Source organism: Rousettus aegyptiacus, unplaced genomic scaffold (assembly GCF_014176215.1).
Source record: "Rousettus aegyptiacus isolate mRouAeg1 unplaced genomic scaffold, mRouAeg1.p scaffold_m13_p_5, whole genome shotgun sequence".
Taxonomy (NCBI): domain Eukaryota; kingdom Metazoa; phylum Chordata; class Mammalia; order Chiroptera; family Pteropodidae; genus Rousettus; species Rousettus aegyptiacus.
In genome coordinates, this window is record NW_023416308.1 from 39,067,733 (window position 1) to 39,093,820 (window position 26,088).

General features: G+C 35.5%; 1 protein-coding gene across 2 annotated transcripts; it reads left to right on the forward strand.

Annotated features, from left to right (window-relative positions):
* The first annotated feature begins 605 nt into the window (after nucleotides 1-605).
* CRTAM (cytotoxic and regulatory T cell molecule) lies at nucleotides 606-25,801 on the forward strand. Of its 2 annotated transcripts, none has more exons than XM_016132232.2 (10): nucleotides 606-827; nucleotides 7,593-7,739; nucleotides 9,959-10,111; nucleotides 12,703-12,846; nucleotides 13,841-14,002; nucleotides 16,279-16,359; nucleotides 18,298-18,381; nucleotides 20,207-20,353; nucleotides 21,936-22,022; nucleotides 22,838-23,723. In XM_016132232.2, the coding sequence occupies exons 1-10, from the start codon at nucleotides 782-784 to the stop codon at nucleotides 22,903-22,905; spliced, it is 1,119 nt and encodes a 372-aa protein (XP_015987718.1). In that variant the 5' UTR covers nucleotides 606-781; the 3' UTR covers nucleotides 22,906-23,723. The 2 variants fall into 2 exon arrangements, with proteins under 2 accessions (XP_015987718.1, XP_015987717.1); XM_016132231.2 differs by lacking the exon at nucleotides 22,838-23,723 and adding an exon at nucleotides 23,738-25,801 and having other exon boundaries at nucleotides 607-827.
* Nucleotides 25,802-26,088: the final 287 nt, after the last annotated feature.

The following is a 26,088-nucleotide window of genomic DNA, read 5'->3' on the forward strand; positions in this document are numbered from 1 at the left end:
CTTTATAGACTAGTCTTTGTCTTCTAAACATGTCTATTGGTAACTAGCTGCATGCCCCTAGAAAAATGAAATCAAGTCTATCTTGATTTGTCCAATTGAGAATTAAATACAGAAATTGTTCATCTGTATATTGTAATTCCCACTAGATCACGTTCTCCTAAAAACAAAGATTTATCTTTCAGATATGATTATATCTTAGAGCAATGCACACTAGATGACTGAATAGATGAAGAGACGGATAGATGGATGGATGATGGATGGGTAGATACACAGATTTTTTTAAAATGAGCAAATACATAAAGTAACGAATTCTGCTCCTGATAACCACTATAAATTGTTGCCAGAGTTAGAAATATAAAATATTCCTAAGTATTTAGAAAAAGTCACCTAATTGCAATTGTTTAATAAGTTAGAAAAGTAAAAATAAGGTGACATCACTAAACAGGGACATTTTAATATCTCTTCCAGCCCTCCTCCCCCCAAAAAGCCTTGCAACTAGTTGACTTACAAGTACTACCCACATGTGGTAGAATGCTTTGTGCCACCAACACATCACTCACATCTCTCTACAATAAAGATGACACATGTGGTCCACTAAATGTTCCACCAGGAGGTGTTTAGGGGGCAGCTAACTAAGAACGGGGCTTCCAGAGTTGATGGAGGAGTTGAAACACATGACGTCACAGAATTACTGCCTCTCCCCTTCAAAAGAAACCACTCTGCTCCATTTATTTCAGAATCTAGAGGAAGTTGACATAGTGTGAGAACAGCACAGCACGATATGTGGTGGAGAGTTTGCAGCTTGCTGGCTTGGTTCCCCTTACAAGGTAAGGACTTAGAGCTAATGTTTTCTAGTGCTCAAATTGACCTAATGTTTTGTCAAATCTATGAAAGTCAACTGCATTCTCAGCAGTCTACTACAGAAGACAACCCAGGTAAATTTGCTAACACTTTCCAAGTCATGCCAAAATTATACATCTAAGGGATGTTATTCACTTATGTATTCTCTTGCTCAATTGATAAAGGGCATAGAAAGGATTATTGTAGTGTGTGTCTCTGTGGAATCTACATTATGGCAAAATGTAACAAGCTTACTGGATCTGTCTTTTAAGAGTATACCAGTTGAAAGAGCATCAATTTTGGATTTTAAAAATTCCTTGCTGTATAAGCCTTCATCAAATAATATCTCTGAACCTTGGTTTCTGCATCTTGAAATGGAGATGACAACAATATTCCATCTATCAAACTCTCATGATTGTTATAAAGATCAAATTTCAAATGCGAAAGCACTTTTAAATAGCGAAGTGCTTTACAGCTCCTAATTAGTTCAGAGATATTAAAGAGCCCAATGAAAACTTTGTGTTTAAGAGTCAGTTATACTTTAAATTTTATTATAATTTCACATCTGTTTTTTGATATTTAATTCTAATGTAGCATTATGAAAATTAAAAAAAATACTCAGTAATCTTTTGAGCACAGGTCAAATTATGCCTACTCAAAAGTGGGGGCAGAATAGAGGTGTCCATGAATCTTCAGTTGCAACTTGTATCAGGTTCTTGCAGAGGGAACCATAAACAACAGTACTGCTTGCTTGTTGTTGTTGTTGTTGTTGTTGTTGTTGTTGTGTGTGTGTGTGTTTCTAAATATTGAATCTGGAGTTATGTTTCAGGTAATGCGTCTATCTTTCTAAATCTGCACTCACCATAGAACTGCTTCAGAAAGATGCTATTATAAAAAAAAAAAAACAACTAGATTTCCTATTTTACATGGTACCTCAATTTTTTATTTTATACACTTCAATTAGTGCTTTCTTTTTAGGTCCCTGTACCCTGAGGCACTTGATAAATATTCAATTTTGATAATAAATTAGTTTCTTTAATAAGTAGCTTAAGAATAACTAATACATTCAGAAAAAAATACATGTACATTAGCTAAAATTAGAATGCTTTCAATTATTCCAAAGCTTAAAGCCTTTAACTGCTCTTAACGTTTTCAGGATTCAAGTTGTCTCAGAAAATTACCTCACAAAAAAATTTTTTTTAAATACAAGCAGCACTAACCAGGTCTTCTGGTAAACCTGAGAAGTTTTTTAGAATATATTCAAGTATAATGTATAAAGAGAATCAATAAGTATATTCATTGTGTAATGCACAGTACTGAGTATTTTGTGTTAACTACATTTAATTCTAGCAAAGATACTGAGGTAGGTATCACTATCCCTAATTTACATATGAGAAAATTGAGGTTAAAAGAAGTTAGATAACCTGCCCAAGTTTTCACAGCTAGTAAATGACAACATTAATATCAGCCTGAAAAACACACAATAAAAGTATTACTTCATAAAACTTTTAATTAATGTTTCTGTGTGTGTGTGTGTGTGTGTGTGCGTGCACGCGTGCACAAGTGCTCTGGGTTATAAGAGAAAATTTATTTCTTATTATGGATCAAAAGTTGGAAAGCCACTGATTTACACAACTTGGAAGAGTTGTTCTTGAAAACTCCCAATGTTAAATCTCATCCAAAAAGCCACCCCAAGGGCATCTAGGTTCAATGGTATTTGAGCACTGGTTGCCAACTCTGACTTAATCTTGCTCAAATCTATTAGAGTTCCAAATAAGAAAGGAACTGGCCATGTTTCTTTTTTGTTGATATAAAGGAAGCAAATCATTAATTTTAGCACCGCTAAAAATTATCAGCTGTTTTTAGCTAACTGAAGAATGGGAAGATCACTCTATCTTCTTCTACTGTGCAACTTCTAAGGCTGCCAAAAACTATAGACTAGAAAAGTCCCATTATCTTGAAGCCTGCACTCTTTTGAAGGCTATTATTGGCATAAATAACTACTAGAATAGGTAAAACACAACAATAATGAAGAATTTTTCAAAACTTATCCCAGCGACCTATATTGTGGATGATGAAAATCCACCAACTTGCACCCTCTATTCTGGTTATTAAGTGGAGAGTAAGATGAAGGAAACATAAAGAACAGTGACAAGTTGAATACAATCCTATTGATTCTTCTTTGTGACCTAAAAAGAGTCACTCATTTGTTGACACATATTTGAGACAATTTCATTAAAGCTGCACTCGAAATTATTTGAATTTGACAAAGTCAGATTCATTTTCACATTTATAATTTTCTCTATTGATCCTATCTAATAATAATTCATTTTTGTAATAATTTGAATGGAAGCACATTTTACCTGCTACTTAATAACAGTGGTTTGAGAATTAACTCATGATGTATCTCTGGTTTTACCTTAACTCTAGTCTTTACTACTCAACAGAACAATTACAAAGTTAAGATCTTATTAAAATATTTCTTTCCAAATATATACATTTACTCATGTTTAGCCATTAATTCAACTAACACTTAAAATCTTTCTTTGTGCTGGGCCCTGGGAATACGTTTATCGTTCATTCAACCAAGTGAATAAATGACAAACAACTTTCCCAAGAGGAGTTTGCAACCTATCCAAAGAGACATACTTGTTACCAAATAATTATAAAATACTATGCTAAACACTACAACAGAAAACTATCCAAAGCCTTTGGGGATCTAGAGAAGAGACTAAGTAGGTCATTGTAGGTAGAACGGGGTCTAATGGCTGGTTGAGCAGGTTTGACGAAAGTGGTATAATCTGAGTTGTCTTGAAGGAGACAAGAAAGGATTCTAGGCCAAGAGAACAGCATGAACCAAGGCAAAGTATGTTCTTGAGCCTGGAACTTTCTTAAAACAGCAAATGGCCATTTGCATGGAGCATCTGGAAGGGAGTATCAGCAAAGGGTACTGAAGAAGAAAGGAGTCAAGATATCTGGAATTTTGGCCTGAATCTTACAAGCAATGGGAGCCCTAACAAATACTCTAATGAAGGAACACACATGATCAAATTTATGTTTTTAAAATGTAATTCTAGAAGCAGATGAAAATGATAAATTAGAGGGAGGCAAGATTAGAAGGATATTATCGGAATGGTCCAAGAAGGAAACAATGAATGCCTCAACTAAGGCAGTAATAGCAGTAGAAAAGAGAGGAATAAACTGATTAAAGAGGTGTGTTGGAGAGATAGGAGACTAGGCTGTCTCTCAAACATCTGGTATGCAGTAGCTGGTGATGACATTAACAGATACAAGAAAACACCTGAATGGAGCAGGTGCTACATCTGTGTTAGGTATGTGTTAGGAGTATAAGGAGCAGTAAAAATGATGGGTTCCAATTCCACTTGTCCAGTTTAGTGTCCCCGCAGGACAGGCTTGCTCTGTTCTAGAGTTTTTAAGTATTATCGGTAATAATTTGGGCTACTAAATTGAGAAAAAGAAAGAGTACTCTATTCTTTCTTTAGTCTACTGTGATGACCTACAGTAGAAGTAGAGAAACTGCCAAAACCTTCAAGAAAAAAAACAAAGAATCTTAAGAGCCACACAAGTTTTATTTATATGTGCTTTTGTAGGTGGCTGTGACTGCTGTGTGCCCTTTTGCTTGAGGGTTGATCACATGTGCTTTGGCATAAAGTTATTCCACTGATAGGAAAATTAGTTCATGGAGTTGGGAGTGGAGATAATGGTGAAGGTCACAGGTTCCTTTTCCATACAGTCACAAATCAATGGCCCCAGACTCAATGAGCAGCCTCATAACACATGCTATTCATGATGGATGAATCCAGTCATGGAAATAACAACCAAGCCCAGAAGTCAAAAGTCAGCTCAGTAAATATGATTTACCAGTGCTAAATGGTGACCTCCCCCCAGGAGAGAAACCACAGCCAATCATTGCTGATTTTTGTACGCTCAACATTTTGGAACCACGTAGAGCTAATTTGAAAACAGGAACTCTGAAGCTCAGATAGTGAGAAGTAAGAAGTAGGCACATAGTACTCAGGGTCTACAGAAGAAAGGCTAAGGGTAAATAAGGATATACATGTTTTAAAAGCCTTCAGAGAAGGAAGTGGTGAGCAGAGAAGATACCCCACATCCCATCCCTCTGACAAATCAGGTGAAAGTTTGACTCCAAACTTAGGTGAAAAACAATTTAAAAGATGAGTTCCAGTTTAGTTTTCAGTGGCAATGAGAAGATCATGGGGAACCTTTCCTTAGAAGGTGTGCCATCAAAACCTAAGTACAGCTATCCTCCTCTTCCACCCTTTAACATAGCCTAGACATATTGAACAATATTTTTAAGCACTACAGCTGAAGCAATGTGGGGTCTGTGGCTTCTCATTCAGGTTATTCTTCCTTTCTACAATGATTTCCTGTCTCTAAATCAAACATGGGGTCTACATGATAATACTGAAAAATAAATAAGCCTGTAAAGCCAAAAGCAAAACTTGGAGAAAAAAGTGAAAAAAAAATAAATAACAGTATTCTATGCCTCAAACAAAGCCCTTTCCATCTGAAATTTGGGCATCTATACTTGTGGTCAGTCTGGTCAGCAGCCTGATACTGAATTCTCAACAGCAAGAGCAAACACTAATCTTAAGAGATACAATTCTTTAGCATATACTAAAAAGCCATGCTACATTTCACTACAATTTTTAAGACATTGTAAGAGTTAAATGACACAATTTAATCAATAATCATTTATCCCAAGAAAAAAGGCAATGATACATACATCTTTAAAATGGGAGAAATTTATTTATAAACAGGCTACAGATATATCTTATCACTCCCATCTCCTCAAATGCAGTCTTCCTGTCTAGACAATCATTTGGCTAAAGGGAAGAACATTGGCAAAATTTCTAAGTTTCAACTTCTGGCCCAAAGGATGAAATCAGGGTATATTGCTTAACATTAGTATTTAGTCCATCATTGATTAAATGTTGTAATTTCTCTCCTGTCTCTTGGTATTCTTATTAACAACAGGAGAGCAAGGATATCTGTCCACTGCCTGCATTTTAGTGCCATCATGAAAGCTGGCATTAAACCATTACTCTTCAAGCTCATGCTATGATAGTTTCTGTGAGAAATGAATTTTAGAGAAATATAAAACAGAAACTTCAATCTGTTGTGGGAAGCAAGATAATGCACAAGAACTAGAGTAAAGCAAGAATCAAAATGGAATATTATGTAATAGAAGTTCAACAGCTCCAAAGTCAAAGTCTTAGCTCAGACGCTGCTTCACTTTAGAAGAAATTCTGTTGTCCTTTCAAAGCATTCTACTAATACCCTTATTACTCAATTATGGGTTGATTTTATAGATGAGAATATTTCCACGTGACCTAACCTAAGCAGAATTCTGGCCATATGCCTCAACGCCTTTTTGAAAACACGATCTCTTTTTATTGACACTTTGTTGTTCATTATAGTATTGGCTGATGATATGGGTATTTTTCCCTTACAACTCAAGCAAACTTTTCCCATGAAAGTCGGAATGAATACAATACAGTAATTCTGGCTTATTATTGCCAGAGGCTAGATTGAAATTAATGACCTAAGAATGGGAAAAAAAAGAAAAGAAAAAAGTCTGCATCAATTAATTCCCACAGATTTCCAGAGCACTTTTCCTAATACTTGAAATTTATCACAAGAAAATAAATTTATTCTTGTTTCTTTCCTTTTTTAAAGTTTAAAACAACACAGTAAAACTCATTACATTTGCTATTTATAATTTCTAACCTTATGGTATCTTATGTTTATGGAAGTGCTCTGTCTTTTTATTCATCAGAATCATCCTCCTCAAAAAAATTGTTTTTAATTTAAAACTTGAAGAAATAATGAACAGCAATAAATGTGCTGAATCAGCTGTAAAGCCAGTTTATTTTTCTATCAATTTCCTTTTGGGAAGGATAAACTTATAGTTGTTTAGAACCAATTGTTTACCAATTCTCTGGGGATTGTGATTCGGGGAAATTAGATTCTCACATTTGTCTGGAAAAAGTGCTGCTGTGGAATATTAAATTGAAAGAGATCTGAGACCATCCTCCCTCTGGCATAGAAGCTCTTCTGCGGGGAAGGGATGGGGAGGGGGGTGCTTAACTGCTCCCTGTGAAGAGTAGCGCCATAATTCATGAGATCACCATGAGTTATAACCTTCTATCTGAGAAACCTAGACACACAACTTGTACTTGAAGGTACAAGTTGCTCATTTTATAAACCTAAGGTAAAAAGGCTGACATTTCTAGGTCTTATCGCTTAATCTAACCAAATTACATGGGCATGGACTTTGTAGTGCACAGACCTGGGTACAGATCTCAGTTCCAGGACCTGTGTGACTTTGAGACTCTATTCCCTCATCTGTAGAGTGATCCAAATATTTCTTCCTTTATACAGTTAGTTTTAAAGTTAAATTAAATATAGGTAACACGACCTGACACAATTCCCGGCATATGACTGAGCAAGTGCCCAACAGACATTGTTCAACTTCCCTTTTTCTCCTACCAAGACCCCCACCCTTTCCTTCAGACCTCCTTCAAGAGACGTCTTAACTCACACAGTGCCTGTGCCTTTCTTTGCAGTTTTTGTTTTGTTTCAATAAGAAATATGTGATAAATGATCAAATGGATAAAAGAGGTTGGGTTGAAACTAAGTCCCTGCCTACACTTGGGAGTGACATGGCTTGTGCCAGCCTGATTGTCCCCAATTCTCTTCCTCTGTAGCGGCCTTTCTAACTAATCACACAGAAACCATCACCGTGGAGGAAGGCCAGACACTCACTCTAAAGTGTGTTGTTTCTCAAGCGAAGACCGCCTCCCTGCAGTGGCTTGCTCCATCGGGGTTCACCATTTTTTTAAATGAGCATCCTGGTAAGTGAAAGAAAAACAAATTGCCACCTGACCTCAACCTGAGGGATTTTCCAGACAGCCAGGTTGGTAGAACAAAAAGCCAGCATGAGTCACCCACCAACTGTTACACATGAATCATACTCAGAAGCCTATTATTTTACACCTGGCTCTTTTTCTGACAGGAAATCTGAAATGGAAACCCCACCAGAATGATTGGTAAAAGGGGCTCAAATTACAAAGCACATTGCCATGTCCTCACCTCACCTCCACATCACTCTTTGAGTTTCAGTGACCTTGAAACAACTGGCAACACCATGATAGACAGGTAGCCAAATGATTCAGCATCCTTTGTGCTCATGCAGCCAACACCATCACCCCACATCTAGTGCTAGCTACTTCGTTTTCCGTATGAGCAATCCAAACTCATATCACAAAGCTACTTTCCAGATATCTCTTCTTCTCCTTTTGGTCTTAACATAAAATCAATATCACTAAGCAAAAGGAATTGATAGGACATATTACTTTGGAAAGAAAGGTGGCCACTCCTCTCTTCATAAACACACATTGAATAAGTCCAAGATGCCTGAGAAGGAAAGGCACTCTTTTTTTTTTCAGTGTTATTGAGGTATTATTAACATATAACATTATATTAGTTTAAGGTATACAACAGGGATCTGATATATGGATATATTTGAAAAAGTTACTAAAATAAATTTAGTTAACACCCATTACCTCACATTATTATGATTTTTTTTCTTGTAGGATTCTTAAAAATTTATTTAATTCATCCCTTTGGGCAGGATTTTACTAAACCCTCTCCTTCATAATGACATTATTTTATGTCACCATTTAACATTTCTAACTGCCACATACTTGAAAAAGTCTCCACAACAGCAAATTTTATTCCACTTTGTCAAAGCAGAGCCTTTAAAAATTTTAATATGCTTTGAAAACATTATTAAATATTGATGTTAAATATAAAATAACTATATAATTATTTCAAGCTAAATCAACTATTAATACTAGATTCTAATAGAATAAGTAGATACTAAAAAGTTCTGAGAGGAAAACTTTAGAGATAATTCTATTATATAATGCTTTTTGTTGTTTTGGTTTGAGTTTTGTTAAAATTGGAGGCGATGGATATTCTCAAATGTCTACAGCAGAAAGCCTTGATCAAGCTTGGTAGTTCCTAACCAAGGCGAATTTTTGCCCTCAAGGAGACATTTGACAATGTCTCAAAATAGTTTGGGTTACTATAAGTGGAGAAAGGCAAAAGGAGGAGAAGGGTTCTGGCATCTGGTAAGTAGAGAGGCCAGGGATGCTGTTAAGCATCTTAAAATGCACAGAATAGCCCCCACAACAAAGAATTATGGACTCAAATGTCAGTAGTGCTGATGCTGAGAATGCCTAGATTCTAGAATTCCTAGTTCCTGTAGCATCAGTGTCTCAGGACACACGACCATTGTTCCAGGTGAGAAACAACCTTCCTTAATCAGCCAAAGTTTAACTATGTTAGGTTTGCTCATATAATAAATCCTAACAGAAAAAAAAAAAAAGGAAAGGAGGGAGGAAGGAAAAAAGAGAGGAAGAAAAAATCACCATTTCTGCTAAGGGAATTTTGACCTGAGATGGATATTCCATGGAGCTTGCTTTTGTTTTTTTGTTTTTTTGTTTTTTTGTTTTTTTGTTTTTTTGGGTTTTTTTTGCCATTGGCTAAACACTTGGAAGGACTGATTCCTAACCTTTGAGGAACTTCAAATAATAATGACTTTTAAAAATTAAAAATAAAAGGCAACCAGCTGGAGCAATGAATATCAATGCATTTATCTTCCATTCTTCACATTCATTGTGGCAAGGCAACATCAAATGAATCAGGTTTCAAAGAGATAAATCATAGTGGGGCATTTTTCATAATGTAAAAAACAAATTATTTAAAATTCTCCTGCAACTTAAATTCTTCACCAGCATAGTATTCTTAATTTCCTACAAATACAAATAAAGCAAATTATTTATTTCACAGATAACAGTATTAAAATATTTCATTTTCTAAACTAACTTCAAGCTATTGAGAGGTATCCAGCTGGTAACACTAGAATTTGGAAGTCAGCTCAAAGATGTGACATTTGTTCCTTTAAAGTGTGAAAATCAAAAGCTATTCCTGTGAATAATCAATCTACTGAGAGTCTGTATTCATCTGATACCTTTCCTCATAACAGCTCTTTTTCCCTCCTATACAGCTTTAAAAAATTCCAAATACCAGCTTCTTCATTACTCCCCCAATCAGCTCTTCATCAGCGTGACAAATGTAACAGCACAAGATGAAGGCACCTACAAGTGTTTACATTACAGCAACTCCGTGAGAACAAAGGAAATGAAAGTGATTGTGCTGGGTAGGTGCCTTAAAGCCAGTAAACCCAGTATGGGAACAGTATACTTAGAAACATAATAGAACATTTTTAAACTTAATGGTTAATTTTAGAATGTTACCTATAGCAAACCATTTCCTGGGCACCTCTGCCATCTTCTGTTGGAAGGAAACAGAAAAAGACATTTCGAGTTGCAAATCCTAGGTTAAAATGTGAATTTGTGAAATTCATCTTTAGTATCAACTAAATTTTCTCTTCAAGGAACTAAAAAAAAGAATTGATATTTTATGACCTGCAACTATGTGCTAAATTCTAGGGAATCAGAGATGAATTAAGCACAATCTCTGTCCACAAAGAATTTGCATACTAGTTTAGGAAGGCAAAACATTATGCACATGAAGTAGAACATTATGACAGCACATCCTAAGATAAAGTGAATTCAGTTGTAACTGCACTAGGTAATCAGTTCACATCCTCTGCCAAGACAAGTTTCTCTCTTCTGTTGGGAGGTGGGATTGAGAGACATGGATAGGAAGTTATACACTCCTGATCACCTGAGACTCTCAGTTCTATAGATAGTCAATTGTGTTCAGTATGAGTCTTACTATCTTTATTTTTTGCTTTTTGTGACAGATCAATTAAAAACATTGCTTTTTATTTGTCTCTAAATAACATAATTCCACATGTCACACAAATGAATTTCTTAGCCTTCTCTTGAATTAGTATAGTGTGATGGCTACCTTCAAGTAATGACATGGTGACAAAGTGTCAGGAAAGAAGTGGCTCCTAGGGGCTTTGAGAACCAATGTGACTCAGCTCAGGGGTTGTCTTTCCCCTCACCTTACTGGCTACCTCAACAGCACTCTGGCTCAGGCTGCTTGTGTGCCCTTCTGGGGTCTCTTAATAACCTATCTATAGCCCCATCATCGAACTTTACACATAACATTTTAATTAACAGTTTAAGGGCTGAGTTTATCATCAGACTACTAGTTCCTTGAAGGCACTTATCTTTTCCATATCTATATAGGCAGCATCTGACACATCTAGTACATACCTGGAGCTGGATTTACAGTGTCTCAGTGGCAGGTGGATGAGTACATAAATGTGGTAGGTCTGGACCAAAGTGTGAAGAAGAATGTGAAAGAAAAAGAAGTAAGCCTAATTAAAAAGTATTTTCAAGACAGGAGTAGAAAGAAAATTAAAAAGAAAAAAAGACCAATGGGTCTTTTATAAGACACATGCATCTTTGATGTTAGGAGAGGACAGAAGTAATTGACCTGGAGGTGAGTCATATATCCAGGAAAGTTTAGAGCTGAAATTGCCAACTCATAAACCAACTCCTTCATGTCACAGACAAAGAAGCTGATAAAACCAGAAATTGGGGAACAAATCCAAGCTCTTATAACTCGGTGGCAAAGGTAGAATTAGAATTTAGGCCTCTATTTCTCACCTAGTGCTCAATCAATCAAATGCAGTCATATATCAAATGTCAGAATTACTTTTGTCAAATGGCCAACAAATATTTGAAAAGATGCTCAACATCGCTAGCTATTAGGAAAATGCAAATCAAAACCACAATGAGATACCATCTCATACCTGTTAGAATAGCTATAATCAATAGGACAGGTGATAACAAAGGTCGGAGAGGATGCAGAGAAAAAGGAACCCTCATACATTGCTGGTGGGACTGCAAATTGATACAGCCAGTATGGAAAACAGTATGGAGGTTACTCAGAAAACTAAGAATTGATCTATCATATGATCCAGCAATCCCTCTACTGGGTATTTACCCCAAAGACTTGAAAACCCATATCCAAAAAGATATTTGTACACAGATGTTCATAGTAGCATTATTCACGGTGGCCAGGACATGAAAGCAACCGAAGTGTCCTACATTAGATGATTGGCTAAAGAATCTGTGGTACATATATACAATGGAATATTAGCCATAAGAAGAGATAAAATACTGCCATTTGCGACAACATGGATGGGCCTCGAGATAATTAAGCAAAGCGAAATAAACCAGACAGAAAAAGTTGAAAATCACATGATATCACTTATATGTGGGACATAAACCTATAAACAACAAATAAACAGGACAAATAAACAGAGACTCATGGACATGGACTATAGATTAGTGGTTACCAGAGGGTAGGGAAAGTGGGGGGAGGAGGGAGGAGAATGGGTTTAAGGGGGTCAAATATGTGGTGACAGAAAGAAATCTAACTATGGGAGGTGAATACACAGACAGTGTAAACATATATATGCCTTACTGTTAAAGTGTACAGCTGAAACTTATTGGATTTCGTTAACCAATGTCACCATAAAAAAATTAATTAAAAAAAAAGAATTACTTTTGTAACATAGTCAGTTTGGGAATTTTCAGGGACTAATCACACTTTGGGTAACAAACATTCTGACTAGAGGCAAATTGGCTTTACAAGTACATAAAAGCCTTTTAACTGTACTCTTGGAAAGGTCAAGTAAAAAAAAATATGGGCATTATTTAGACCATGTCTTACTATGATTCCAGCAGATATTACGCTCTGTGCTTCACTGAAATATTATAAAACATCTAAGTAAGCACAGAAAAAATCTTTTTTTTTTTTTATTAGCAACCCCTTTCAAGCCAATCCTGAAAGCTTCAGTCATCAGAATGCACAATGGAGAAAAACATGTTATACTTAAATGCTCCACCATGAGAAGCAAGCCCCCTCCGCAGATAACCTGGCTGTTCAAGAACGACATAGAACTCTATGGTAAATGAAGAAAATGCTTCTTTCCTCCTTTTTCCTTCTTAAATTTCCAAGGGATTTTTAAATGTCCTGGCACCCTCTGGTGGCAGGAGGTGCCAGAAAACACCATTCAGTAATTCATCAGTTCTTTTCCAGACAAATTATCCTTATAAAGAATCAATATTACACCTTAATCTTGAACAGTTAATCACAAATAGCATGAAGAAGTGTTCTACTTAAAACAAGGTAGAAATCTGAAATGTGATATTTATTACGGTGCCTTAAAATTTGACAAAATTTCACAAAATAAAAGGTAAAATAGAGCTAGCTAACACCCTGAGCATAAATTTTTTAGTAGGCATAAAATTGAAAACACATTTAACATAATACATGATCTTTCTTACATAGTGTAGTACTGTGTCATATGCACAATGATAGATAAGAATATTGCGGTAACAAAGAATCTAAACTTTAAGTCTTTTGATTGAAGCAAATAATTAATTGTCATGCTTAGGAACTATTTGTAGTTTGTTTCTATTTCAACAGACATTATATTTGATTTTACATAATCATAGATTCTTAGAGCTGGAAGGAATCCTTTATTGTCGAGGAAACCAACGGCCAAATGGAGTTCTAGAGAGAAAAAAACCTAAAACCCAAGTCTGATTCCCAGGCCAGGACGAATTTTACTGCATTAAACATCTCTCCTTTAATTTGCCTTGTTTATTCAACCAGAGTAGCTTTGGGTCTTTGCATTTTACAGCAATATAAGACTGTCCTTCTTACATAACTGTTACAAGCTTCGGATTTTTTTTTCAGTAGTGAAGGGTTTATAGAAACCTATTTATTCTGTTCACCTGCTTCCCTTTGTGACTAGGGCCAAGCATGTGGTTAGAATGAAATTAGAAGTCTAACAGGTTTGTCAAGCTGTGAAGGTCCTTGGTTTCTGAGAGAACCAAACACATTTAGTAATGTTAAATCGCCACAACCTCATACACCTTTTGAAATTTCTCCACAGGTGAAACCCACCATGAATTTGAAAATGATAGCAAGAAATATAATAGCACCAGCACAATCAGAGTCCATACATATGGCAAAAACTCAACAGTGGACTGCATTATTCGACACAAAGGCCTGCAAGAAAGAAAACTGATAGCATCTTTCCAGTTTGAAGATTTGGGTAAGAAGAACTAATGATTATGTCTATAATCATTTTTAGTTTACCTTAGTATTACACTATCAAACAAAATTAAATGGAGTGGGAAAAGTCTTTCAGAGTGAGATTATTGTCAACGAAGCTCTCCTTATAGCAAACTCTTTTAATGGCTGAAATGTCTCCAGCTGGACGAGAGAGATCTAACTGTTTCAATATTCAGAAGAACCCCAGTTGCGCCAAAAACCTAGCACAGTGTCATAGGCAGTGTCATGCTTGTTTTTTGATAGTGACAGCTAGTATAACTTGACCTTACATGATTTTATTGCAGTCATGTTTTTGGAAAGCTTATATGAGGCATCTTTATATTTGACCCCAAAGGACATAATATTAACTGAAATAAATATAAACTTGTCTGTATCATTTTATGTTAATATAAAGCACTCATACAGCCAGGTCGTCATGATTGCTCTTTAGATTTATTTTGTTATAACTGTTTTAAATATTTTAGTCTAATCATGTTAATATTCTGAGCAAAACACAATAATAATAAACAAAACATCAAATATTAAATGTAAAGAGGAGTTGCCTCCATTTATAGAATCTCTGTTCTCTGATTCCTTCATTCTAAGTTAAAGAAACAATTTTAAAACTATATAAAACTTTTTGAGCCATGAAGCATCCAATAAGAAGCAGCATGAACTACACCAGTCACTTTCTCATCAAACCAAAAGTAGTTTTTGAAGCAAGTGCATTTAGAAGACTCAAGAACCCACAGACTGGGCTGTGCTGTAATCTGACACAAATATTCCTGCCTCATTTTGATCCATCCCCTCTCCAGCCTCTACCCTCATCAGTGGAATGGGAGCACAGGGTATCCGGGGGATGTAGGAGGACCACCAAAGAGAAAATTAGACCTTAATTATCTAATGCTTCTGAAAGACATTCAGAATCTTAAATTTAAAAAAAATAATAATAATATTGAAAAAAATTTTTTTCTTTTCAGCAATTGTTTGTACAACCCACAAATCATTACAACTGCAGAGGGAATCAATTTCTCCTTTCTAGCCATAGTCCTATATGACTCAAAATCATAGTCATAAAATACTTCTAATAATAATAATAAGTTAAAACTTTATTTTTATTTATAACCTATAGATTATTTAGCACCTACTGCCAGATGTCCAATTAGTATTTGAAGACCAACTCCAGTATCAGCAAATGGTGGCTTCCATTTAGTTATGACTTCTCTTTGGCAAGCTACTTCATCGATACATAGATATTACAAATATTTTCTTCATCAAATGATTTAAAAATTTTGCTAGCTGAGGATGCTTTAAAACACTTTCATCTCCACACTCTGCACAGTGGAACGGGGGAGAAATGAGGACCATGCGAGCGTAGCACCTGGGAAAAGAGACGTGCCATCCTTAGAAAAACCCATGGTGGTGCTTGGACAAGAACAGAAGAGCAGGGATAGATGAGACTATCTTCAAAGCGATTTATCTTTTTAGTGTTCCAGATGAGGATTATTGGTTTCCTATTATTTATTGCAAGATAGGATAAAAACAAAAAGTGGAGCCACAGTTCACAAACTTTTGGATTTCAAGGCCTCTCTACAAACATATGAGTAATTAGAAACCCCAAAGAACTTTTAATTATGTGAAATAACATTATTGAAATTTACCTATTAGAAATTAAAACTTAAAAGACTTTAAACATTTTTTATTTAAAATTAATTTACTACATACTAATAGAAATGGCATATTTTTATGGAAAAATAGCTGTATTTTGCAACACTAAAAAAATGTGAGAAAAAAATGGCATTCTTTTACATCTTGAAAATCTCCTCAATGTCTGGCTTAATAGAAAACAATTAGGTTCTCATAACTACTACTTTCAATATTGTGCAATATGTTGTCCTTCTTGGAGCCTGACACCAGTGCTGCCTAACAAATAAGTAGGCAAATATGTAAACAGGTACATAGACAGAAAGAGGAATTGACAGGTAGATGGATACAGATAGAGACAGCGAATACCCTTTGCCTATCACTACCAAATGCACCACTCTGCAGAGGTCTAGCATGCTGTACTTCTAAGCCAGGCAGCTTAGCAGATGGGCAATCAGCAGGATACAGATTCATAAAACAGCACAAGAGCCACAGAACACATAGTTCTGAGGTTTCTGCAAAACCTCCACAAGCAGGTAGCAGCCAAATATATTCTCCAGCCTATTGTTCTGAGTACAATGTGGGTAAAATTGCTTTCTGTAGTTGTAGAATTTTGTTTTTCCCCTTTCCTAGTTACTGATCAAGAGACAGCTTCAGATGCCCTGGAGAAAAGCTCTTCATCCTCACAAGACCCTCAGCAGCCTACTGGGACTGGTAAGTGTCGAAATCGTTAAAACAAAAACGAAAACAAAAAATTGTGACTCTTTAGGAAGTCAATTATTCATTTCTAAGTTTTACATTTTTTTCTTTGACTTCGTAACAAGACCATACAGGACCCTCTCCATCTGAGTCTAGCTTTGTGGTGACCTAGAGAAGTGCCATATCAGGAGAGTTCACTCTGTGGGATGGGTTTCAGGGTAACTATTGCCTTATTAAGTTCTCTCTCTCTCTCTCTCTCTCTCTTACACACACACACACACACACACACACACACACCACAAGATTGTGACATTTGAATTTTCACTATAGTAAAGGGCAAGATTGAATTCATTTATAGAAAGAATCGTTTCTTTGTTTTTCAGTTTTGAACAGAACGAACACAAAATAAAGACTTGGTATCAACGGAAAGCAAAGAAGCAGGATCTGGAGATTTGGTGTTCTTTGTCATTGAATAACAAAATCACCTTTGAAGGCTCATCAGTAACTTCATTGTCAAGAATTAAGATAGTTTTTGAAATATAAATGCAGAAGCATTTAGAAAGCCTAAATTACAAATCCACTTTTTTACACAGTGGATCACTAGATGGTTAACTCTGAACAATGATCATATATTTAATTTATCTTTTACCTAGCATAGTATCTGAAACTCAGCTAGTACTGAGAAAATGCAGTATGGTTGAGTGAATGAATGAATACATGTAGTTGCTATGGTGCTTTCATTAATTCCTACATGTCCTCTTTCTATTTCATATAGTGTCTCTATAACAATTTAATTTGATGGAATAGTACTTTCATATCATTATATTTGTAGTTCTGAGTATTAGATCACATTTAACAATTTTTTATCTTAATATTTAAAAATAAGTGTTTGGGGCTTTAAATGCTGATAAATACAATATATGCCATAACAGTTTTTTGAAGGACAATGAAAATTGAAATTTAAGTGAAACAGCCACATTACTTGCTTTAATAATCCAATAGTTCTACACATTTAGAATCTACTTGTCTTTAAATTGGCTTTCGTCACTACTAAACAACTCAATTTTCTGCCATACTTTTTAAAATATAATGTAAGATTTTTAAAATATGGTTTTTAAACTTCCTTTCAGCCTTCAATTTCTACAATCTTATACTGTTAGTAATAGCCATTTTCAGTAGAAGAATGGGTGGTTTCATTCCCCTCGGGATCCACATAGTGGCACTGTTCATTGGGCTAAAAAGCAAGAGACCGCAACAAAAACAATGAAAACAGAAAACAGGGAGGATAAACAACAAAATCAGAAAAAGAGACCTCTTGTTTTTATAATTTCTTTTATCTAGCAAAAGCATCATAGTACATCCCACTTCTGTGGCAAGGGTTGATGTGGGGATATGCACAGTTTCGAATAACAACTAAGCCTACTTTTCAACATAAAAACCATTGCTTTGGGCATTTGGGGCTGTAGGTTTTCCATCCATAAAATTCTCCACTATTCAATTGTTATCTTGAAACATCTTAAGGACCTTCTCACTAATAGGCCTGATTCAGAAAGGAAGTGTAAAATAATGGTTTTAATTTGGGGTTCTGAATTTCAGTATTGGCTCTGCCACTTACTTGCTGCAGGACTTTAGACAATTTATTTACTTAACTTATTCAAAACTCTGTTTGCTCAGAAATGTGATGAGGAATTATATAAATCAAATACTCAGTTTAAGGCCTGACACAAATTAAATGTTCAATAAATGCTTACCTTTCAAAAAATGAGGCAAAGTGACCCTGGCCATTTGCAACTATTTTTGGAAGAAGTCAGTAGTTTTAAATGACCTTATTGTTGGTTTTTTATGAGGATCACTTCATTTGGTTTCCGAAGCTGCTTCAGGGTGACTATGGGCATATATACACACTATACATATATAGTCATATGTATATATCATGTGTTTCATTCACCCTAGTCACAGTAATGGAAGATTCTAGTACATCAGAGATTGATGAGGAAGAGGAAGAACAAACCACTCAAAACCCTGACTTGACCACTGGTAAGTATCCCCCACTGCATTTAGAAGAAACACTTGACATCTTAACCTCTTAATCAATAAATCTAAAGGTGTTTTTCCATCCTCATTTTTCTTGTTCTTTCCATTAGTTAATCACTCCCGTGCTCCTTGACTTAGTTGCCTCCCTGGCTTATCTGACATTCTCTGCTTGGTCCTGTTACTTTTTACTTACTCCTTCTCTGTGTCCATTAACTAGTTTCCCTTCCTCTTCTTCCTTCTTATTTGTAGATATGCTTCTGATTTTGCTTCCTCATCCTTAGTTCTTTCTTCAATCCTTAAAAAATTTACCCATTCCAAAAACTGTTCCTGTTGCTACCAGCAGGAGATTTCTATACCTGTGTTTCCAGAACATTCTCATGAGCATCGGTCCCTGTTTCATACCATTTCCTACATATCTCTAGTTGATTTTTCTGCTATATCATCAAACTCGACATCACTAAAAACTGAACATCATCTTTACCCACAGCTTATTTAAAACATCATGGAGACCCAAACCTTGGTGTCATCCTTCACTACTATATGTGCATGTGTGTGTGTGTGTGTGTGTGTGTGTGTGTGTGTGCATGCATGTGTGTGTGTGTGTCTATTATCCTATGCTACATATAAAAACAGTCGGTTTCCAAGGACTTTTGAGTCTTCTCTTTCAGGTGCCACCACTCTGATGCAGACCCTCATGACCTTCTGCATGCAGTATTATAACTTCGGTGTCTTCTTTTGTAATCCATTTTTAGCACTTAACTATCAAAACATACCTTTGTACTTTCTACACCTGTGTTCAGAAAACCTCGTGACTTCCAATAGTCTACAATGTAGAGCATAACCCTTAAATCCTCCATAAGGTGCATTTTACCACCTCCTTATGCAGTTCTATCCCTGTAAAGTCCTGACAAGAATGCACATTTTTTTTCTAAAAACATCTCATTTTGATTACCCTGCCCTCATTTATTCTAACCAGTTCTGATGAAAGGAAAGACCTCGTCACTCCTCTCCTTACTCCTCCTTCAAGGTCAATACTTTCACTGAAAACTTTCCTGACAAACTTAGGGGCCACTCCTGCCTCTGAATCCCTGAATACATTATTATATTAACACATGTAGATCTAAAATTTGGCATAGATAGCTTACTTCTGTTTGTTTTCATTTATCTATTTGTTTACATATATAGAGAACTATCACCTAAATCATAGGGATCGTGTCCCATGCAGCTCCAAGCTTAATGTTCTACACATAGCTGATACTACCTTAATTGCTTCTTGGTTGAGATGAGGGGACCAGTACCTTTAGCAAACCTAGAGCCCATGTAATCAGAATTCTAGGTTTAGAAAGACCTTTAAGGGGTCATTCAATTTATCTCCAAATGCCTTGGTATAGGACCACATTTAACCTAGCCAAGAATAATAAATATTCATTTTATTTTCATAGTTTTCCAAATTTCCTAACACCCTCTTTTACTACCTAAACTATACTTCCTAAAAAAAAAAAAATCATTTCTTACAGCTAATTTGAATCCCCAGACTATAATTTAAGTCGATATTCTCACATTTTCTCCAGAAATGAAAAATAACTAGTTTTAATATCTATGTAATTTAAAAACCTTTTTCAAATCATCCCACAAAATCGCTTTATTTGTATTCTTGTTTTCAGAGAATAAATAGTATGAACCTCTTTACCATCAGGGTAAAGCTCTTCTTTGTCTCTTCATCTGAGCTGTCTATTAGCCTATGCTACATTTTAGAAGTATTGTGTATTCTCTTCAGTGACCAAAACAACCCCTCAAACTGTCTAAAATCCTTTTATTTTCCTTATAGGAGCAAACTTTCAGTATACAGGATTGATGAGGAAGAAAAGTGGCATACTGCTCCTCACTCTTGTGTCCTTTCTCATTTTCATACTCTTTATTATCGTCCAGCTCTTTGTAATGAAGCTTCGGAAAGCACATGTGATATGGAAAAAAGGTGAGTGGGCAGAGCACCTAATGGAGACTGAGATGCTGAAACAATAGTCTGGCAAACAGGAAAATTCTGTCAATTAAAGTTTTTCTGCTCCATGCTGCACAATTTATTTGACAGGTGTGTCACTCAAATAAGCAAATGTTCGCTTTGTAGTATACATGGGCTGTGAATCTCCAGGAACTATAGTAAAAGAGTGCATAACCAAGAGAAACTAGAGTAGCTCCAGGAATTAGAATTAAATTATAGAAGCTTCTACTCATAAAAGGATACAAAACAAAGAGTTCATTCATTCATTCATTCATCCATCCATTCAATAAATATTCACTGAGCACCTATTGTGTGCCAGGCACTGTGATGGGTACTGGAGATACATCTGTCAACAAGATAGAGTAGGTTCCTACTCTCAAGGAGTTCATATTCTAGGAATGGTCAATCAAAGATTGAATATAACAGACCATTTCAGTCCCATTCTTACTTTGAAAAAATGCACTCCACTTCCTTCAACCACAATATGTTAGAAATATTTTCCTAAGAATTCTGATTTAAAAGATATCATTAGAAAAAAAAGTATTATACAACTAACACAGAAGATATCTATTAAACTACATAGACTCAACATATGTTAGAGTCAGAAGGGAACTTAGAAGTTATCCAGAATAGCCATTCCATGAATGTATGCCCAGATTAAATCCCCTCTTTATTTCTGAGTGGTTATTTAGCCCTGCGCTTTTCAATACAGTAGCCACAATATGGCTATTGAGCACTTGAGATGTGGCCAGGCCTTCTTGAGATGTGATGTAAGGATAAAATACACACCCAGTTCTCAAGACTCAGTACACACACACACACACACACACACACACACACACACACACACAGATATAATATATCTAATAATAGCATACTGGATCTACTACTTAAATGAAATATATTACTAACTTATTTTCACCTGCTTCTTTTTATTTTTTGAGCATGGCTAATAGACAAATTACAGTGTGACTTGCATTATAGTGCTATTGGACAGTGCTGATTTAGCCACATATGATTCGAATGCCTTCAGTGACAGAGAACCCATTATGTCTCAAAGCAAAATACTACATCTCTGAATAGCTCCAATCCTCTTAAAAGTACCATTTCTCTGAGTTTAATATCAGTCTCTCTGGCTTTCGAATGGACTAAAATTCTCATGATAAGTAGACTTAGAAACAAAGTCTGCCTTTTCAACTCTACTTGCACAATAGGCAAATGCCATTGTATTGTTTCGAAATCTCCCATTAATGCTTCACCCCCAGAATTCTTTAAGGGCTACTGAAATCATTCTTTCCCAAAAGACAATATTTAATTCTGATCTGCCATCATTTGACTTCTGCAACTCTTATACTACCTCGCACAGTATTTGTAGGATTCACAGAAAAAAAATAAAAAATGATTTGTTGAATGAATAAGAACATGAAATATGGGTGGGAGAATGATAAGCCCACTATTATATAAAAACAGAGATATCATCTTATTCAAACATATGTATCTACATATAGGTGATATTCATGGCACCTGAAATTAACAACTTAGTTTTCTTTACTTGCAGAAAATGAAATTTCTGAACACACTCTAGAAAGTTATAAATCAAGGTCAAATAATGAAGAAACATCGTCCCAAGAGAAAAACAGCCAAAGTAAGTCAACCATGTGACCTGAGATTTGAAAAATGAGTTTCATTAATTTTATTGCCTTTAAGAGAAAGGATCCAAAATCAAAGTTCGATTTTTAGCACTAGAAAGCCAATTGCCTAAGTCATCTTATTGAAGTTAAGGAACTGCCTCTTAAAAAAATAAAAAGCGGCTTTCAAATTCTTGTAGCCGAAAGTATGTTCCTTTGGGAAGCTATCCCTGAGTCCTCAGTGACACACACAGGCACAGCTCTGGACTACATGTCCTTCCTGTGCTCCAGAGTATTCTATAAATGTCTTCACCAATGAAGCACTTCCACACCATATTGTTATTTTTGGTGTGTTGATTTAGCTACATGATGCTCCTTCAGGTGGTAAATAATTGGATTTACTTTATGTGTATCCCCAGACTCTAGCATAAGACTTGGCACTAATGGAGTGTTTGATAAATTTGTATTGAATAAATGAATACAAGACTTAACTAACTCAAGCAGAAATGTTTCCGATTTTTTGAATTACTTCATTGCAATTTCTCAAGCAAAATATGTAAAGAAAATGAAGAGTTTAAAAGGAAAGAAGGAAAGAGAGAGAGAGAGAGAATTCTTGACAAAGTTCTAGTACATAGAAGCTAGAATTATAATAAGGCAAGAGTCTTACACCTTCCAACTATTTTGTTTCCTCCATTCAAATTAATTTATTCTACCTGCCAAGAGTTCCAAGAAATGCAGTAAGCTTTGCCACTAGTTTCTGTTGGTTTTGTTGAGGCTTTTGTCAGAAGTATGTCTTTACAACACCTTGGCCTTTTTTGTTTTGACCTAATAGGATGTGACATGGAAAGAAAGAATAGCTGTACTAGCATGGAAAGGGGCACAAGGGATCAGACTGTGTGACAGCTGGGGGTGGGAGGGGAAAATGTATAAGCTACAATACAGTCTGTTGTATTGCCACCCATGTTTGTATAACATCAATCTCTTCATATGTCAATATAATGTGTAAATATAATGTGTAAAATGATGTCAATATAATGTGTAAATGACGTCAATATAATGTGTAAATGTGTTGCTTCTTATGCCAATTTTCCTAGGAAAAGGGAACTAAAGCAGTAAATTACAACCTTTAGCAGGAAAAGAAAAGCTCTAAGCTGCTGAACAAGCAGAAGTCCTTGCAGTTACACCTTAAAAAGCTTAAAGTGAGTACCTGCACTCAGGACTCTCTCCATAGAAAGGGGCTTGCCACAGCTCAAGGAGTTTCACTTTCTCCTGGGCTCTGATATCTACTTCCATCCCCCTTCCCTCAGTCCCCTCAAATACAGCATTTCAATTCTATCTGTTATGCTCCGTTAAAAGATATTCACTCTCTGGAGCCACTCCAGTCTGTGTAGATTTGCATAGGCTTCGAATGGTCAGCAGCAACACTATTTTACCCATAAGCCCTGTGACATATAGTATAAAATTTTGCTGAAGTCAATGTGGTTATTTTTAGCAGCACGGGTTTTATCTTATAGCAAAAATATCTATATGTTTATGTCAGGTTTATGAGTGTATTGTTTATGTAACAAGACTTTTTCAAAATTAAACTATAATAATGCATTTAGATCATTTATATGCATCAGTGAATTTCAGATTCAATTTTTAAAGAAATACCATGTGCAATCAGTGTTTCAAATAAAGAGGTGCAATGCTGTTCAAATAAATCTTCATCTTTGAAATGGTTTTCCTTTAGCTTCCCGTTCTAAGAGCTGCATGAACTACATCACACAGTTGTACTCAGAAGCAAAAATAAAGCAGAAGGAAAATGCACACCATTCAAAACTAAGAGGAGAGTATGCTCAGATGCCAGAAAGCATTGTGTAGTGCTCCCTGCAATAGAAAATATAATTTCAAGGCAATCACATCATCACTTCCATGGACAGCCTATGGGAAGAAGCCTGATTACTATGACAGGAAAAACGTACTTTGAGTGCAATGCAAGATGGCATTCTGTCTCGTCAATCTGCCCCGGATTAAGAGCAGCAAAATGAGGACCAAACCGTGGACATAAAGCTGCATATTTAAAAAATAAGTAAATAACCTATTATGCCTGACACTACTTCAGAGCAGGAAGAGTCTACTAAACCTTAGTTTTAGGTCTACATGACTAACATCTTACTGTGAAGGGAACAGTTTTTAATCTTTTCTTTTGGTTTCTGAATAAAGAACTTTGGGATGAAAAGGACTTAAAGAAGGTCTCTAGTCCTGGGAGCTTACTTTCAAGATGGACTTGAAGATGTAACTAGCAGGTACACTGTCAGGGAGAAGTGATGTATAATAACTAATCAGTCAGAAGAGCATGACCACCCTAAGACAAGTGTGAGTTCAAGGTAGGCCCAAAGATTCAATTTTCTTAGATTTTCTTGCTAAATCATGCAAGCTGACCTGGTGACTTTTTTTTTTTAATGACACTTTATTACAAAAGAGTACAAAAGAAAAATAATGAGTGTAATTGACTACTGACCTAATGGATACTTTTTAAAAATTATTTAACCAAGAGCAGAACATACATATATTTGTTTTTCTAGTGGTGGTATTGTAAGTTAGCTATTTCCTACTTTCACATGTGAAAGTGACATGTGACATATCTTTTTTCCCCTCCCCATCAGTTTATTTAAAGTAGAGTAGACTCGGATATTTATTTGTGACATTTCTGATTGTTTGGATCTGAATAACTTAATTCTAAAATAATACCCCCCCACACACACACACACACTCTACCATATACACTCAAATTATTAGTTTGTGATTTGTTACAGAGGTCAGATATAGCTGTGCTGATTTTTTTCTCTTGATAACTTTTTTAAACAACCACAAAATTACTGCAAGTTTTAAAGAGAACAAAGCATTTTTCCTTCTGAAATATTCGAAAGTAAGTTGATGTGATGCTCCACGACACCCCAAATACGTGAGTGTATATTTTCTACAAACAGGAACACTCCCCTTTATAACTACAAAGCAACCATCAAAATCAGATTAACATTGATATATTTCTACTGACAGTTCTCAGACTCTGTTCAAGTTTCTCCAATTGTCCTAAAGGATCTAGTTCAGAATCACATTTTAGTCTTACATATTTTGGCACAGTTCCTCAATCTTTCCTTCGCTTTCATGACCTGGACATTTTTGAAGATTATAGACATTATTTTGTAGTATACCCCTAAGTCTGGCTTTGTCTGTTTTCTTATGATTAGATTCAAGTTACACAATTTTGACAGGACTATTGCAGAAGTGTTGTTTTATCACATTTTATTTTATTTATCTCATATTGATGATGTTCACTTTGATCACTTGATTAAAGCAGTGTCTGCCAGATATCTCTATGTAACAGTTACTCTTCTCTCCTTTCTAAGGTAATGTTTTGTGGGGAAATGCTTTAAAACTATGTAGCTACCCTGTTTCTCGTCATATTTTCAAGTTATTTATGTATTTACTTATGTCTATATGGACTAATGTTTTCCTCTCTTATTCAGTGGGTTAAAATCTGTTACTATCATATTATTCACTAGGTTATAACTTGTTGCTATCAAATTAATCTGTTATTAATTTGATGATCAAATTTGGAAATAGTCTTTTGTGTCCTTCTTGTCCTCAGTCTTTGAGCACTTTCTTGCTGTCTGCTACAAGCATATTCTAGGCTTATCTTAAATTTTCCCTTCCCTGGCCCAGTAATCAGCCATTTCTCCAAGAATCCCTGGTTTCATTTACTAGGAAATATTTTTTTAAAGCCAAGACTCAAGGGCTAGGCGTACTCATTGCTTTGGGGATATCACTGTTTTTAAGTCATCTCAGTAGATAGAACCATGAAATGCATTTATATATATATATATATATATATATATATATATATATATATATATATATATTTTTATGTATGTGTTTGTGTGTATTGAACTCTGTCTATTGAAAACTATGAAACTATGAGTTTATTCTAGTTTTCTTCCTTTCTGTATTTGTAACTATGCTTTCTGAGAAACCTGGCTTTCATTATCCTTAACATATTTACTTCTTTGGTCAACGTTCTCTATGTAAGCAGTCTTCCAT

Coding starts and splice junctions, on each gene's coding strand:
- CRTAM (XM_016132231.2), top strand. CDS start 782: ATGTGGTGGAGAGTTTGCAGCTTGCTGGCTTGGTTCCCCTTACAAG. Junction 7,740..9,958: donor TTTTTTAAATGAGCATCCTG/GTAAGTGAAAGA, acceptor CCTCCTATACAG/CTTTAAAAAATTCCAAATAC. Junction 18,382..20,206: donor AAACCCTGACTTGACCACTG/GTAAGTATCCCC, acceptor TTTTCCTTATAG/GAGCAAACTTTCAGTATACA.